This window comes from Ischnura elegans, chromosome 2, assembly GCF_921293095.1.
Source record: "Ischnura elegans chromosome 2, ioIscEleg1.1, whole genome shotgun sequence".
NCBI classification, from domain to species: Eukaryota; Metazoa; Arthropoda; class Insecta; order Odonata; family Coenagrionidae; genus Ischnura; species Ischnura elegans.
The window spans coordinates 83,472,185-83,490,919 of record NC_060247.1 but is presented as its reverse complement, the minus strand read 5'-3'; the positions used below and the strand labels follow the sequence as shown (position 1 = coordinate 83,490,919).

The following is an 18,735-nucleotide window of genomic DNA, read 5'->3' as shown; positions in this document are numbered from 1 at the left end:
TTATAACTTATATTTTTACACTTAACTTAAGAGTGCCTTTCGTAGAGTAACTGTTGCACGTAGTTTTTAATCCCAAATATGAGAAGACCGTTTGCCTGTCAGCCCCTGAAAGAAAAATATCCTGGATCGACCCTTGCCGCAGGTCATTGCCAAGGGCCCTGGGGGCAAAACGGGGGGGGGGGGGTAATAAATGCAGAAGAAAACATGTAGGGCATGGTAAACGTGTATAAATAAGGAGGAGGAGGTGTGTCCTTCAGATAGGAGGACACGTGAGGAAGCTTCTCCCCAGGAGAGACTCTGAGGAGCTGTGAAGGCTGAGACTGCTTTGGGAATTTGGGAGTTACCTATGATCCTATCCATGATGAACCTGATGTGAGCTTCAATGCGTGAGTATATTATACTTGAAAGCAATATTATCATTGAAATATCAACTCGTAAAATGTTGTAATAAGTATAGATTTTCCATAAACAACTCGAGGAAATAAATTGAAAGATATTTAACCAGAGTCGCCAAATTTCACCTAAATTTAAGTAAAAGAGCACATGTAATACAGAAAACAGGAGAGGAATTACATAGGTTAAAAAATACCTCTGTTGTCGCAGCGCCAACTTGACCGAGGGAAGAGAGGCAGAGAATAAGACAAACGAGATCCTGAAAAAAGTTCTCTCTTCCTACAAACATACATTCTTGACTCGGTTGCACTAAGAGGTGGACGAAGTCTAGTGGGAGAAGGTTAATGAGATCAAACGGAGCCAGTGAAAAGGGAAAGAAGTTAGTCCATTATAGAGTCCATTCTAGAGAAGTATATGAGAGGGGTTTTTAAGTAGTATTAATATGAGGAAATTGTATGAGAATGGGGATCACCAATCACCTTTTCCAAACTATAACAGTAACAAACTATATACCCTGCGGAAAAAACATCCTTAAAAAACTATTCCACACCCAGGATTGTACAACATAGTATTGATAAAATATTTTATTCTGAATTGAATGGAATTGCAACAATGGATGAAACTGGACTTTAAATCAATGCCCTATTTGCGAAATTATCATCCCATTACGTTGAGTACTTTTCCTTGAAATACTAACACATGGATTATGCTACCTCTCATCCAGTCGTATTTTGTCACTCTTGGCGACAAATCACTCGTTTTTAACTTATATTATCGCCTTGAAATTTTAAACAGAGTCATATTACATTAAATCATAATAAACAGAGTTGAAATTTTACATTTCCGTTTACTTGAATATAAAAAATCCTAAATATGAGGAAATAATATGTTTAATTTGCCAAATTTGATATTCACATCATTATCGAGCCTCATATACCCCTAAAGTTTCAATATTATATTTTAAGCTTTAAGCGAGCTACACTTCAACATAAGCAGGTAGTAAGGGGAGATGTTATTTAAGAGATGGGTCAAATTTTGAATAAAGAAAGCTTATGAAAGTTGAAAAACATGAAGGAAGACAAAAACCATAGCTAATGAATAAACACATGCCTGAGGAAACAGTGGTAACCTGGTCTATGGGAGGAATGATAGAAGCCATCAAGCGAATCAGAGGTAAAAATATCACCTCCCTTCACACTTCTTGATAATACCATCATTTATAAAATATGCTATGCCCATGCATTTATGTGAGATAACTTAGAACTTGTGAAGAAATTAAAATGGATTGCTCATATTAAACCTAAAGTCACCGTAAAAGAGAGGGAGAATAATTCGCAATAATGAAATGATCTAAGAATAAATACGTTGCATAAATAATTGGAAACGTCATAAAAGACTAAAGGCACGGAGGAGATGTTAATAAGCACGAACGATATCAGTAAATTTTGTCCGTTACCGCCCTATGTTGAGAGACCACTACGTAAATACAGTATTTTTTATTTTCAATTTACATAGATGAATAAATGGATGTAGAAATATTAAATGATACATCGCTTCTTTTCGAAGAGAACTTACAAAAGGTGATAGCGATGCCGTGGCTAAGTAGCTAAGTTTGATATTGTTCCTTTAAATTTTCTAAGTTCTCGTAAAAGATCAATGCTTAAAAAATACAGATATCTTAGAAGACGAAAAGCATGGAGGAGAAGGTTGATGAGCACAAATGGAGTCAGTAAATTTTGTCCGTTACTACTCTATGTTTCTTTTTTACTACATGGAAATCTACCTTAATAGGTAGAATACTATAGTAGTAGTAGTATTTTATGTTGAAATACAAATACGTAAAATACACTAATTTTTTATTTACTTCTTAAAAATATTGAAGAATTAATGTAGAGATATGAAAGGATATTACATAGCTTCCTTTCAAAGAGACACTGCGAGAAGTTAGCACTATAGCTGTTTGATGATACTCCTTGAAAATTTCTAGATTCTCATAAAAGGTCAATCCTTCTTAAAAAAAGGAAGTTGTCTTTGAAGACAAAATGCACGGCAAGGAAGGTTAATGAGCACGAACGGAGTCAGTAAATAGGGGAAGAAGTTTGTCCGTTCGTGAGTGGGCGGGGGTGTCTCCGGAAGCGACGCGGAGGAACTGTGAAAGCGGCTGCCGGGAGGAAGTGGGAATTTTGTGGGTTGAGTGGCGTGGGTGGAGGAGGGGCAGTTACGGAGTGGTCAGGGGATGCTCGGGCGAAGTACATGGGATGGGTCGAAATTTGCGCAGAGGCGGACGAGGGAAGAGAGAAAGAGAGAGACCATCCGGGAAGAGATGGCGGCGCCCCGAAGGCCTCCGCGCCGTACGATGGAACTGCAGGAAAGGGGCAGGAGACGACGATGCTGGTCCAGATGCCTTTTCCTGCAGGAATGGCCAACTGGTTTATTCCCAGGAGTTGAATCTCGATTCCAAGAGCGGTGCGGAATTATTTATGTGCTTTCCTGGGCGACCCCTCTCCACACTCCGACCCCCTGGAGGAATTGAGGGATAAAGGAGAAGGGGGTGGTGGGGGTTGGAAATACCATTCCCCACCCCACCTCCTGCAAGCGCAGCGCACTCCTCCCCACCCCTCCCTCCTGCTTGTGCCAAAACCTCGTTCGGCCTCTCGCCTATTCCAAGAGGACCGCACCAATCCTTCCTTCCCTCTAGCTTTCTATCTCTTCACTTAACCTTCTTCCCCAGGTCTTTGCAGACCTTTTCACTCTTTAAAAGACAATCTTTAAGACTCTTCCCACCCCTTCAAAGGCCTTCCTCACTCTACCCGTGGGAGATGTCAATATCGCCCCCTGCTTGTTCTAACAAGAACGCGAGCCAGGGCTAAAATGTAATGTGCCGTAAACAATTCTTAAGTTTTTTCAATGAGAGATTATAACATATTGTCGTTAATAAATTTGGCATAGGGAGTTTATAATTTTAATTTCGTTAATGTGGTTCATTTGATAGACCTTTCTGAACCAGTGTTACTTCAAAGCAACAACAAATTTGAATGTCCGGTGCTAAAAAAAAGTTTGGTTTTAAGCTCTTTGAAAGATGGGTCATATATTAGAGATATTTTTGTTTCAAAATTGAAAGGTCAAATGTAGCTGTACAATATAATAAACAATATAGCGCTGTGATAATTGTGATTCAATTGAAAGTATGCTTAGGTATTTATGGATTACAAATCATAAAAATTGATTTCTCTCTTCAGAAAACTGGAAAGTATTTAGTAAAATCATTTTACGTTCATCATATTCGGTTTACTTTTTACTTTTACAAGGCGTCTAAAAAGTGGTGCAATGCTTGGGTATGGTTTGCTGTGCTTGTTTAGCCCTACGTTAACACTGCAGTCTCAGCGAATTTATTTTCACAATTCGTTTCCATTTACGTCTGAAATCAAGAAGGACACAGGAAGGATGGTTCTCTGGTAAGCATGAAAATACAATATGGTATATGAATAAACGGAACGCAAATAAATTATATTTTTAAGTAAATGTGAAATACGTGGCGACAGTTAACTCATAGATTATAATTTATTTAACTCATGTATGAATCCTAATTTATGCATTTTATAATTAGGCATAAAATAGCGATGTTCCTGGAATTCTGATTTATGAAAGATAGTAGTAATGCTCAAGTTTCCATTAAATATTATCAAAACATTATATTAAACATTATAAACAATCACCGTTGATTTATACCCGACTGGTACCTTCCAGGAAATGGGAAAAGTCTGGAATACGAGCACAAAAATCCAGTGCCGATGACATTACCTACCGGAGATCGCTTCGATTATGTGTGACAAAGAAAGTTCGGAGCAGATAACTCTGTCCTATCAAGTTTTGTTTGAGGATAGTCCTTAAAAACTTAAGTCCTTAAAGGCCTTATGAAAGGTCAAACTTTTATATAAATAAATGCGTCTTTGTGGAATTTTTCATGCAATTGATGAAAAAATGAAGGGCATTGTATTTTCTCCCTTGTTTATTTTACCTATAAAAGATCGGCGATAAGCATCGGGTAATTATCGACAATAGTAGGAAGGAGGACAGATGAGCGGGGAGAAACCCGTAGGCCTAGTTTTTATAAAATCCACCAAATAGACTCAGATTTCATATCCAGCAAAACATTGGCACTAAGCCTACACACAGCACAAAAGCGTGTATCGACATTCTTTTCAATAAATCTCTCCACCAATCATAGTTAAACAAAGATCTTAAGGACAGCATTCAACTACCTCAGCCACCACACAAATAAATGCTTCACGAAAACTTTCATTCACCAAATTTTCCCTACGCACTAACGTTGGAAATATGCATAATTGATTCAAATGTTTTGGCTCTTTATCAGCCACGTTCTTACCAACTGATCGTCGGTGAAATATACAGCTTCTCAATCCATTAGCAAATGTGTAGAAGAAAAGTTTTCGTTACTTTCAGCCAATTGCACGAACAAGGTTAATTACTAGATAATATTCTCTAAAAACTGAATATTTCAACAATCGCATTTCAAAAGATGCATGAACTCGGTTTAGGAGAGGTATCCCTGTTTAGATTTCTGCTTTCGATACTCCCCCGTTAAAACTTTCATTATCCGAGTTGACCAAAAAGCAAAGATATCATTGCACGCATGTGCCTTCATCAGCTCTCGGAAAACACGAGAAACAGCATGGAGAATACGTTCACATTAGGAAAGACGAGGTCCATTGTGAAATAAAGAGCATGCAAATAATTTACATTAACATTAAGAACTGCAACAAAGAAGACGGCTACACATTAGCCAACACATGGAAAAGGGTCTTCCAATGACCAATCAGAGCCCACCTGAATTCCAACCAATCAAAATCGGCCTCTGATCCCCAAGCCACCTATATAAGACGGCCAAATTTATGTTTATTTATTTATTTATTTATTTATTGTGTGTTGTCCATTTATTTATTTTTCAGAGTATATTTATTGTTAAGTTACCACCGTAATCTATTTTGGCACGTGGGTGACTATTTTGTTGAGTTTATTATATATATTTTATTGCGAACCGTGGTGGCCTGATGGTGGTTTTACGGGTTTCCCACCTCCTTAGGGCGAATGCCGGGCCGACACCACTCCCGTACCAGTGAAAATCCCCAGTAATGCTGAAGAGGCGCAAGCCTACACCAGCTCCACGAGTAGTTGTTATGTTGTTATTGTTGTTTTTAATTTTGTAACCTTTTGCTCGTGGAATAAACAAATTTTGAATTGAATTGAATATGCATCGCTACTTCTGACCTGAAGACGCCAGCAGGATGGCTGGAGAAACTGTCGTCACTTATAAACGCGGAGGAACGCCCGGAAGCCAAGACTCATATGAAGAAACGCCGCGGAAACCTCAGATCAAACATTATAATGTCGATTTCGTTTTAAATCTTAAGTGCCGAAGACATCTACTATGGCCATCATCGCTGTCATTGAACAAGACTTAAATTTTCAGGCAGGTCACGCAATTTACGCGATGGTAATATAGTTAGGTTTTATTATCAACGCATCATTATAACATAAAACTTCTGTATTTATAAAACTAAAATGATATTAACGTATGTGTATCCAGACGATGTGAAATGAAAAGAGGTGGAAATTGATTTTTCGAGAAAATGGTTATTAATCGAAATAGATAGCTAGATTTCTTAAAATAAAAATCGAAATACGAATCAAAGGATTGATCAATCGAAAAATTTGACGAGTCAAAAAAAATCTTGTACAAAAACATATTTATCGTTCATTCGAAAAAGATTCAAAATACACATTTTATTTGTAGGAAATATCTGCTTGGAATAAATGCCTCAATAAATTTTAGTAAAAATTTACAAATGCACTCACAGCACAGTTTTGAGATTACCGCTTAGAACCATTCGGCTTCACTAAAAGTTTCAAGAAATATCAACCGATTGAGATGCTTTCTCGGTGATCGAGGCGCGCCTTTCAAATTTTACCGTGCTCAGACAAGGAGCAGATGACGTTACCATGGGGTAGTAGCGACGCGTCATGACGCTGGTGAGATTCAACTAAATGTCAAGATTGAAGTTGAAAAATTGAGCTATGATAGAAACTCGAAGAACATGGTTCGATATCAATATCCTCGATCTTTGACCATTAAAACTTGAATTTCGATTATAATAAAAATCGATTTTTCCATCACTAGGTTTGTGGCGGAAGATTTTAGGCCCTCATGGTCCACAAAAATGGCAAAACAAGTTAATATGGATTACCAAGATGCCATAGCCAACTGTGAATCCCAATCCAATGCTTAAGCCTCGCTTGGCGGTAAATGGATAATATTTCAACTCTGTCGCGTGAACGACGGTATGTTCACATCAATGGCCACGAATCTGGCCGGGAAAACCAAATATCCGCGGTTATATTTTCGATCCAGGATATTTTTTTCATGGAAATAACTATGAAATTCCCTGCCTTTCACGCGGAAGAGTTGAAATATTCTACTGATGAAATTGAATTTTTCCATCCATCTTCACTCACGTATTATATTCCAATTACGTGCAATAGTAAACGGCACAATTCTTCCGGATTCAATCAATTTAGAAATCGTTTCAATTGGCATATTACGACAATGCGTACCTCATATCGAGTTTCACCTCCCGATACGTCCACGAGTGTAGATAGACACGAAGAAAAATAGACTGGCCAGAGCCAACAGCTTTGGAATCGAGTAGTTGAGGTAGCCCGTAAGGGAACAGGACCCTCTCCTCGTCAACAGCATACTTTATGATCGGTTGGGGGAGGTCATACATCACCACTGTTGGCAAATGCGGGGCTGGACCAGTCCCCGAGGGAGCTGGGGCAAACCCCATTCCCGCGTTGAGCGAACGAAGTCTCAGTTCAAAACCCCCCTTTCTCTTGTCACTCTCTTCCCCTCTTCATCGTCGTCTCCTCTTCTCCTCTTGTTCTCCCTCTTTAGCATGAATATTGATGGTCGGTACAAAGGAATATGCAGAGAGAATGGCCAATATTAAACACGCGACAATTCTACAGTATAACCAACATGGCAACACCAGACATAGGTAGATCACTCTGGCGCTCCTCGAAATAGTATTTTGAAGACATACTCATGGAAAAGCGATGGCTAAAAGATGTGGTAAGCAATTTAATATGGTTAACAACTTCAACCTAAAACGGTATGGCCAGGATGGCATCACAGACATAATTCATCGAAGAGTAACAGGAAGAATCTTACTCATGAAACACTGAATTTATTATTGAGGGTACAAAGCACATTGAGCAGAGTTATATTATCATTTTCACACAACATAAAGAAAGCAAAATCGGGGTATTTTTTACGAAATAATGAACTGTAATTCCTGTCATTAATCATCGTCTCCCATGATTAACCACTATACACATTGTAGTTATATTTTAAAAAGTTTAACTCTTACCGGTTTTCGAAATGACAATGGCCAATCCATCTAAGTCTCATAAATGATGCTCTGAGGAGTTCATTATGGTCATTTACAATTTTTATGACGATGCCAACGCATGCTTTAGATGCTACAACAGTTTTTTCGTGAAATAGGTGATTTCCGTTGATTCCTTCTGAAAGTGGTCACATCACCTCCCCCAATAATCCTCCTCATTGCTACTATAGCCCTTCTGTTCCACTTGTTCCGTTCCTCCTCCTCCCCCTCCTATTGGTCCCTTCGGTTAACCGCCATTCTATAAACTCGGCGCCGCAGCCGGGAGCAGCCAGCCGAACCCCAATTTTCTCATCTCCCTTAACCCAACTCCCAGAGTGGGTACGGCCACCTCCTTCTCCCAGCCTTTCAACCACCATTTCGCCAAGCCGCGCTGACACTGATCGCCCGTTTATATTAAAGAGCCCGGGGCATTATGGGAGAGGCACGTAATTCTGGCGCCACCGCCCGGCTGCCGCCGCTGCTGTTGCTGCTGCTACCGCCACGATACGAAAGTCTATTCACGGGGATTCATTAATTAAGGCCCCCCCCCTGGTTGGCTCCTCATCGTGGGCGAGGTTAGTCGGCAAGAGTATAAACTGAGGAGGGGTTTCGTAGGGGGGGTGGGAAGACAGAGGGGAAGGAAGGGAGGGTTGGCTTGTTCGAATAGGGAGTAGGAGGTTTTGGTTTAATGGGGAAGGAGTTGTCGGGAGTGAATGAGACCGTTAAATGGGGCAGAGAGAAATTAGGATTTGGGGGGGGGGGCAAACGAGGAGCGAGAGGATTAATTGAGGGCGGGAATTTGAAGCGGGAAAGGGCGGTTAAAATGAGCTTGTGGGCGGGCGAGTGAAGGAGTGGTGGAGTAGGTTAAGAGAGAGAGAGAGAGAGAGAGAGAAAGAGAGAGAGAGAGAGAGAGAGAGAGGAGAACAAAATGGCAGAGGTTGAACGAGTTAAGAAGAAATACCGTGAAGAAAGAAAGCGCCCATTACGGAGATAAAGAGCATAGAAAGCTACGTATAGCTTGTCACAGTGAAATCAAAAGATACAAGCGTTATGGACAGGAATTTTTCCATTCTGAAATGAATACTTGAAATTTTATTAAAGTAAATACTTGCAATTTAAATACAATTTTGTTGCAATAGTTATAATTTTGAAAAATTGCAAGTATTTATTGTAACTTAGAGTAAATATCGGTTTTAATACATGTTTTCTTTTAACATTGACAGAAGTGAAACAGACAATAATATTGACATATCATAGAAACACCACATAAAGTGTCAATTTCAGAAAAAAGTGAAGTAATTCTTTCATCGTAAGTCAACTCAAAAATTTTCAATTGACCAAGTTCGCCGCTCAAAAATTTTCGTTGATATTTTTATCAATTGCATGATTTCCCGGTTCTATTTCTTCCTGATAATTTTTAGTATGTCCATCTCTCACTACTGTGAATATATCCCACTCATTCTCCGAATTATCACGAAGATATACAAAAATTAAGATATTATTAAATATTGAAATTGATTCGTTGAAATGTTGACGTCTATAGTTAGCATTAGCATACTTGAATCATTTAGCCTGAACGTTTCCTAATAGATCAGTAAAATTTCTCACCATCAAATTTTATTCCTTATGTATAATGAATAAAAGTACATAAAGTCATTTTAACGCAAAAAATGAAGATTATCGTAGGTAATAAATTATAACAACTCAAAAAACTACAAATAACATGAGGTTTTTCATTAGATTCATCAAGTGGCTAAAAAAATCATGGTCACAATGACCTTATAAAATAAGCAAGTCAGGGAGCGGATTTTTAAATGGAAAACTGCTTCCTGCGGCAGTATTCATGATCCGTAATGCAGCTGAGAAATTCCTTAACTCTTACAGATATTGAATTTCCAATATTAATTTCACGAAATAAAATATTAAGTCACTGAAATTTTGGTAAATTGCAATGATATTCCGATCAATAAGTTTGCTTTAAGTAATTTTAATGGAAAAAAACCTCATCATTCGTGAGGAAATGAAAACTGAAAGACTTAAGACCTAACGCATAATTGATGAATATTTATTGAGATAGTAATTTTACATTTTCCGGGGACACTAAGATTTGCATTTCCAGCTATTGAGAAGCTATCTCCACATCCGCTCAGCCATTAACATTTGATGGAATGAATATCCCTAAAATTATGCGACTAGGAAGTAATTGAGAGAGCCTATTTGCGAGACGGCAGTATGCTTAAAAGCTAAATTATTCCGAGCAAATAATAGCGGACGCATAAATCGAACGTATGGCACTTTATGAGGAAAGGAAGTCATCATCTCTCGAAGAGTGTAGGCTGGTCTAAAAAGGGACAGAAAGGCAGGAAAAGAAGTTGAAAGGGATGAGGGAAAGGAGAGTTAAAAGTACACACCACACCCACTAGGTCGGTCTTATTTCGTGACGAATTACTTATTTTAAAATTGAGCCACGATATAGGAATTTCAAAAAAAAAGAAGAGAACACTCTTTTCTGCATTTTAGAATGTAATTATTTTGTATTAAGACGAAGACAAATATTTATTTAGGCCGACTCAAAATACCCTGAAGAAAATAGCTTTCAATTCGGCCATCCATTATGTCACTTAAATCGGAAAAAAATACGTCCGGCTAAGTGAAAGTGATGCGCTCTCTTATCTTAGGTATCTATCCAAAGTGTAAAATAGCTGTATTTAAAGAGAAGGATGTCTGAGTCTTCATCAGAACTCAATGGGTACTCATTACTGCACTAAAATAATAAATGTGCTGCATGAAAAATACGAAGGCATATTTCAACTTTTTTTCCTGACATACCCTCAGTTCTGGTATTAGTGTCTGAATTGTTATTTTTCGAGATATAACGTTTGCAACAGATACAACATTAAATATTAAAGATAAAATTTAATGGCAAGATTGAAAATAAATCTCCTTCTCACACTCTGAAAGATTCAAACAAATATTAAGCCTGGAAGCAAGACAAAATACGACTGGTCGAGCAAGGGAATCAAGGGAACATTTTGGAATCCCATTCACGTGAACGGAATAATAGAGGAGAGCAAAATGAGGCACAAAAAGCGACGGGACGAAGGGGTAGCAATAAAGGCCGATCACAGCAAACAGCGGTGGCGACGTACTCGTCCGCTAACGTTCAGTCTGACGTAAATGCCGCTCTTTAGAACGCGGATAAATGGGCGGCACAGTTATCAACCTCCTGCGGCATATACGGAGACCATCTCGCCCGCACAGCTCACTAACCTCCAATCCCTTCAACCCGGCTGAGCGCTTCACCTCCCCATACTCCTCCTACCCCTTACCACAGACCCCCGAATCTCACGCCGCCACCCTATTACGACCACCCACGCAAAACATACAGACTTCCATACCCTCCTGAGGCACCCACAACCGAAACATTCACCCTCTCCACACACGATTGCTCTACGATTCGACTGATGGAAACTATGAACTCGATGTTCAATAAATCATAGAGTTAGTACATAGTCAAGCCGAGTTAACAACTTCTACGCTCGTCTAGAAACGTGCGAGATCGATATAATCAGACTGTCAGCCAAATTAAACCGTGAGTGCAATAGGATTCGATGGTTATATACCTCAATTGGCAATATAACTACGCACTCGAGTGATCGAAATCATGAATTCGATGTTTGGTAAAACAAAGAGTTAGTTCATGGTCATGCCGGGATTATAAGACGAACTTGACTGCAAGATCAGTCGAATAATAACTAAGGTGATGGCCGGCTCGAATCGTGCGGGGTTGATTTATATTCGGTTAGAAAAATTAAACCGTGAACGGAATAGGATGCGATGATGACAGATATACCTAAAGAAGCAATTTTCAACTACACAGTAAAAGAATGTAGCTACAGATGAATGAAAAATGAGGATTAATGTTTTTGAGGGAGCAACCGTGAGTCAAAACCTGATTCATTTGCTCATAATACAGGGGAGATGATCTTCGCCAACGGCATTTTTTTTTGTTTTTGCCCACTTTTGCCACAATCACTCGTTTTGGCACACTTGAGACATTTATTTGTTGATAATTACTGTAAGATTTCTATGTTTGTTGACAAAAAAACATAGGTATTTATCAGGAACAGTCTCTTCATGCAAGTTGGTTAAAACTATCGATAGTCTTATAACCAAAAACATCTGTTGCAATTGCCACAATGAAAAGAACATGATGTGGTACTAGGCAGGTGGGAAAGAAGTGACAACATGGTATTGACACACTTTGATGAATGAACCCTCTCCGATATCTTATTCGCAGGTGGACATTTTGAATTATTTTTTCCTTTAGCAAAAAGATATCGGCTAACGTTTTTGAAGGCAGGCCCGACCTAATTCAATCGTATGTCGTTGAGCAACGATAAACCTCAAGTATTGATATTAAATCGATGAATAACAATTGACAGTCAAAAAAGATGGTTTGAGGAGTAACATCAACAGAAAAATGCGGGCAGGACGTATTGTATAAAGCAATCGATGTTTTATGGACATCGAAAATCGATATGCATCGACCAAGGAATGTCGATTTATATTGAAAAATCGATATGCGTCACCTAAAAAGTATCGCATAATATCGAAAATGAATAATCTTCGATGACCGATTACCTAGAAAAGCAATCACCATATTCAGTCGAAGACCATTCACAATCGTAAATGAAATATGACAACTATCCTACGATGTCCGATTGACGTGGTCCATCATAAATGTGTTATCTGACGGCTATATTTCTGCCATGACATCGACAGAATTCGCCTACAACCAAGACAAAAGACGAGGGGAGGCACTCCACAGCCGTCAGCTTTCATCCCCGCGACCCGATAACTTCCGACCGGCAGATTCCACAGCACGCCGCCGCGCCGGGCTGCACCGCACCGTCTCCCCGCTCCGACCCCCTTCGGCGCTCGCCAAGCACAGAGTGACTCCACCCACCCACGCCTACCACCGCTGCCCCCACCACGACCCCACGGCAAACTGCCTCCCCCCCGCTCAATGAGCACGCCCGGTGCCTCGCATTAAGGCCGCCAACCAATGGGGAGAAGGATACGCTCCCGGGCCAATGGTCTGCCTCGCCGTCACCCCGCCTCCCGCTTCGCCATCTTTAGAGTGCCGACGGTAGTGGTTCCAGGGGGGGAGGGGGTTAGAGAGAGAGAGGGTGGCGTCATCAAAAGTAAACGGGGGAAGGGGGAAACACATTACTCACCTCTCCCCCCCTATTATGGGGGATGAGAGGGAAGGGTGTGGGGGACAGCTTTGAGGGAGACGACGGCGGGGTGGGGTGGAGCAAAGCGAAAAGCCGACAACGCAAGGGATGCTTTGGGTGTCCTGTTTTGGGGGCGTGAAAAGAGTGTTCAGTCGGGGTGTCGATGCTGAGGCCCGAGGGACAGGGAAAGAGACGGGAGGAGGGATAGGAGAACCGCGGGAGGGGCTCTAGGCAGGCAGTTTTGAAGTCGACCGGTCCCCGCCCGCACCCTTGCGGTACGCGCGCGCGGGCTCAGCGGCGTGACTCGGCGACCACGTGTTTCTTCCTCCGACTGCCGGCTTATTCACATCGTCCGTTCCGAGGGAGTCGAGAAGACTTCGGCAAGCCGGCCGTTTACGTCTACGTGGTGGCAGACTGAAACGTCTGCGATACTGACGGACGTTCATCAGCTGTAAACAAGCTGGGTTCACTTCAGCATTCGTGACGCTGTTGGAAGCAGCGATGGAGTTATCTTGCACGCGAACTGGCTACGTGTCTATTCCTGTGATCACGAAGGTTGAGAATGGGTGGAAGATGTTGTGCGAACGTCCACGATTATAGAAGATAGCGCTTCCTAATAGGAAGTAGTCGTGCCTGTGTTTTATGTGAGACTATCCGGATTCTGTGGGAAACGAGCTGGTTTCGTGACTGATATTGGCATCTGGAGGGATGGACGTTTCCTCTAAATTCGTCGAGGGACTAATTAGTGAAGTTATGATGACAATTGTGAATTCCTTGTTCATTGGAAATTAAGGAAACGCTGACCCGACTAAGGACTAGGTGTGACCATTACGTGAGTTGGTGAACCAGGATTTACCATTGACAGAGAAAACTAGGCAGTGTAGACGATTTAGTGCCACCCAATAGCAAAGGTTTTCATCCCCTGTTATGTCTTTTAGATGTCACTTTTAGGAAGCTGCAGAGAACGCTTTCTTAATCCATGTTTTGGTGACAAATGTGAAACCATTAAGTTGACGACCATTAAGCTCTTACATAGAGACATAAAACTTCTAGGAATAGAGAACCCTTTTGGACGTTGCACTTTCAAGCCGAACGTTGTATTTGGCACCGGAAACTTTTCGGCCTAAAAACAGCCTGAAAATGTTATACCGAGTTACGTCTCAGTAATTTATTTCTTACCCAACTATTTCACATTCATTTTGACAGGCATCCTTAATTGGTACTGTGAAAAGTTTTGTTTGGTTGAAAGGTGGAAAAAGGACACTGTGGAAAGTGCATTATTAGGAGAGTGGTATTTTATTTAAATACATTTAGAAAAAGACAGTATCGTAAAACAAATCCTCACCATCATTAGTTCAGTTTAATTTTGCTAACAACGGAACTGTTTGATTACAAGGGGCAAATGAGTGAGTTTCTAATTCTGGATGATACTATACTCGAAAAGAGACAGATATTCTTACATGGTTCCCCTGTTCTATAAAGCAATGCAACATTTATTTTGCAATGAACTGAATTAATAATCCTGAATAATAGATAGCTTATGTAGACTCGAATCCCGAGAGTATGCTTCGCTAAAAGTATCATATTTTTTAGGACTAATTTGTATGTTAATAGGATTTGGAGCAGCCTAAGTAGGCAGGATTCCTCTTATGCACTGAGAACATAGGATAGCGTTCCCACATCCCAAACCCGACCAGTCGCCGCATGCAGCGCCTCATGGCCTGCTCGGCGGCGCCGGTGGTACCGCGACTCGACGCCGAGGACGCCGCAACGCCAACTGCCCGACTGCTCACTTTCCACGGCCTGGGCGGCGTCCACCTCCGAAGACCTACACCCACCCGGCCCCGGCCGATCCAGCCGGTCGCCGCCGTGCAGACCGTGGCCACGGGCGAGTGCAGGCCTCCGGTGTCGACCCGGGCGGAGGCCCCGGGGGCGGCCGTGGACGCGGACGACGAGGAAGAGGAGGAGGATCTGCCCCCGGAGGAGGGGGAGGAGGAGTCGGCGCGGAGGCGGAGCGGTGGAGGCGGAGGAGTCATCGGGGGCGGTGGAGGCACGACCATGGCGGCGGAAGAGATGGAGGAAGAGCCGGTGTCTCCAGTGGATCTCAGCAGGCACCTCTCGGAGGAGGCCGAGGTGGGTGTCGGTGGCCTTCTTATCCTCCCGCCGCCCCCAACCTCGCCCCCGATGGCCCCCGCGCCCCAGCCGCCCCCGCAGCCTGCACGTAGACTCGCGTTCTCCGTCGAGAACATCCTGGACCCGACCAAGTTCACGGGACGGGGAAGCGTCGGGTTCCTGCCCAGTCTGACGACGCCGCGGCCGCCGCACCCACCTGTGCCCCACCACCCGCAGCCGTGCTGGAGGCCGCTAGACATACCGTCCCCCGACGAAGACGAACTCTCCAGTTCGGATAATGGTGAGAGAGCAAACTGTTCCCATCATTTTCGAATGCCCAAAGCCGTGGCAAGGGAGTAAAAATGAAGTGTAATTATCACGAGTCGAATTTGTTTCCACAAAAATGCGCCTTGTGCTATAAGCAGTGAATGTATCAGAACGTCTTTTGCTTCCTTGGATAACTGTTTCCTATAACACACTGTGCGAATAAGAAGGGTTCTGATTCGAGTACAGACTGTCAAATAGAGAAAATTTTCTCCTAACTTTATCGTGGAATAACGGTCGCTTCCTGTGGTTCGATTTTATTGCCTAAAACGTCAAGTTAAACTATCATAAAACTGTCTCTTTATTTTCTATGTTGAAGAATGCAAATTTAACTTAAAATATGTTACTGAGAGATGAAGTTCCTTAGCAATGAACCGTGATAAGGATAATGATTTTTCATCCTAAGAATTCTTTTGTGCTGTCAAACAGTTACGAAAAAAATTACCGCTGGCTAACTTACAGATTTCGTAAATTTTTGTATCTAATGATTATTACAGGATTCACATTACGGTGTTTCACATTTTTTCCTTTACATAAATCTGTGTTCCCGAATGATATTAGAGCCACATGAATGAGTAATGGGGTACCTGAACATTTAATAGAATCAACTCAATGCCCTTTGAAATTTTTGGCGTTCAACACTTGATAGACTATTACTGATGAAACCAAATGAAAACCCTGCGTAGCTATCTAAATCTATCATCATTAAAACCCTTGTGAAGGGTCGTAATAAACTCATCTGGATACTAATCAATTGCTCCAAGTATCATAATAATAATTTTAACTTTGATTCAATATGAATAGCATACCATGGATTGAATAAAGGAGTATCCAGGAGCAGGAAGAATGCTAAAACTTGAGTTTACAGTAAAAATACCGACCGTTTTTCAGACATTTAGATTCACAGAAACAAGCTACGTACGGTTACGCGAAAAATATAATTTAGGAATGGAAACAAGAGCTTAGAAAACAAAGGTCGTTTCATTGAAATCAATGTTATCACCTTGAAATAGTGGCAGTGCTATGTAAAATACCTCAGCTGTCTAAGGCGGTCGTTCATATTCTTTCGATGGTTGATCTGTCCTCAAATTAACTAGCTTCGTAATCGCGTTTTATGGATCAGCAAGAGCCCCAGAAAAACTCTCGTATCTTCAAGATGAGTAGGTTTTCCTTGAATCAAATTGTCAAAGTCCGTATTCCCTTCAACTCTTTTCGGTAAGAAGGCCTGCTAAATGTAACCCAAGTTTCTAAGGGAATCGCAACTCAATTGATTATTATAGAAGGAGGATGGCAATTCATTTTTAAAGAGGTGGATATTTTGTTGCTCGATTTTTCTCATCTCATTCGCCCTTAGAAAAGCAATATGAAATAAATGTGGTGTAACTAAAGGTTTTTGGGTTATGTTTGCGTATATTTTCCCAATTGATATGTTATTCCTCTCTATTTTGCTTATTAAATTGCTCATAAATTTTTATGCTACTGCGGTGCCTATATTGGGGTAAAATTCCTTAACAATTACGCAAATATACTATTAATTGTGAAAATAATTATCGGTTTAAATATAATGGAAAAATTTGCATTTATTATAACGTATTTCGATGACTGATATCTTGCTCCGCCTTTGAAGCATGCATTGAGGCCTTTTAAACAAAAAGGTTTTATTAAGAGCAGGTAGAATAATATTTAATTTTGGACTGGAATTAATTTGTAGTTTCCGGATAGTGGAAACGGCTGGCTGGTTATAATTAGCTGAACACCATTAGATTCAATGAGGCTGTGTCGTTGAACTAATTGATTGCCGTTTCAATTGATAACACGATTGATTAAAGACAAATCATAATTGACGAAAACTAAATTCTCTTGATGTCGTCCTAATCACGCTTAATTCCGATAACATGAAATAATTTATTTCAAAATTACGCTCAATAACGCCTTACATATGCGAATTGTTATTTCAAACATGATCCTCAGCCTTCTTCATATAGTATTTAAGCTCAAACTAACATTTCCGAAACACATTTTCATGACGTAGGTACTTAGGAGCATGACACTGGTAAACGGTAAAAGTTACACAATGAGTATCATGCTTCCATAAACAGGGACTTCTCGCCAAAATATGCAGTACCTTGTTTCAATCTCATAGCCGTTTTGTTTTGGTCTAGGCCACTCAATTTTCTGCATGCAATATTTACGCAATTTTAACCCCGAAATGAATGCAAAAAGTTAGTAATTACCTGTGTAAGTCCAAAAAAGAATTCTTAGAATTTTTTTTACACCCCCATAAGCAATCTTAATACACGCGAATTTAACTGATAGGAAAACTAACTGAACGTTATATAATATTATTGCAATTTGTGAATCGCGTCGTTAGTTCCATGACCGAGGATAATTTGATCACAAAAGGCACCTCTATCCTGAGCATTTCACGATGTTAACACTCATGATTCATAACAACCTGTGCATTTTTGACTCAACTAAACGTAAATATAGCCAGTGAGTAATGGGCTAATTTCATTAAATGAAGCCGCGATGAATAAATTAATACGATTTTAATTTTACTATAGGGATGTCCCGGAGGTAAAGTACCTTTATGAGTGAATTTTAGGTAATTTCAATAATCTTTATTAAGACACAAATCGTCAGTTTTAGTCCTTTAGCAATTATTGTGACAGATACCTGAACTGAAAACAAATTTCTCCACGCTGAATCAAACCGAATAAACATTTTTCACATATCAAAAATATTATATGGTCGCAGGTGCTTTTAAGGCACTAATCATTGGGTACTTACGTATCCTTCATAAACAAACCACTTGTTTCTATTTAGAGCTCGTTAGACGCCACACCGCGCCATATCTTCCCCGCTACCGCCAGCGTCTCCTGCGCCGATGCCAGCTGACCGAGCGGCCTTGAGTCATCGCACCACCTCCATGCAAAATACTCCGCAAAATACAAAATAGGAGACATGATGCATAGTGACTTGGGCCAGTTGAATACCCAGTGGTTTTGGAAAGGTGAAAGGAAATAAGAATTTACTCGGGTTTCTTCCAATGAACTTATTTATAAAATACCAAAACTCACTATGGGTATGTTTATTAGATGCATCACAATTTTTTTAAGGTTAAAGTTTTCTATTGATCAAAGTATAAGTATCACAAAGATCTTCTTTTCGTTAAAATATATCATGTTTCCTCAAAAATT

General features: G+C 40.6%; 1 protein-coding gene across 1 annotated transcript in view; it reads left to right on the top strand.

Moving 5' to 3' along the window:
- The first annotated feature begins 13,310 nt into the window (after nucleotides 1-13,310).
- Nucleotides 13,311-18,735, top strand: part of LOC124153194 (homeobox even-skipped homolog protein 1) — a 64,739-nt gene continuing 59,314 nt past the window's right edge. Inside the window, exon 1 of the mRNA XM_046526294.1 lies at nucleotides 13,311-15,512. Within this exon, the coding sequence (XP_046382250.1) occupies nucleotides 14,804-15,512 (709 nt within the window). The 5' untranslated portion in view covers nucleotides 13,311-14,803. The remainder of the gene's footprint in view (nucleotides 15,513-18,735) is intronic.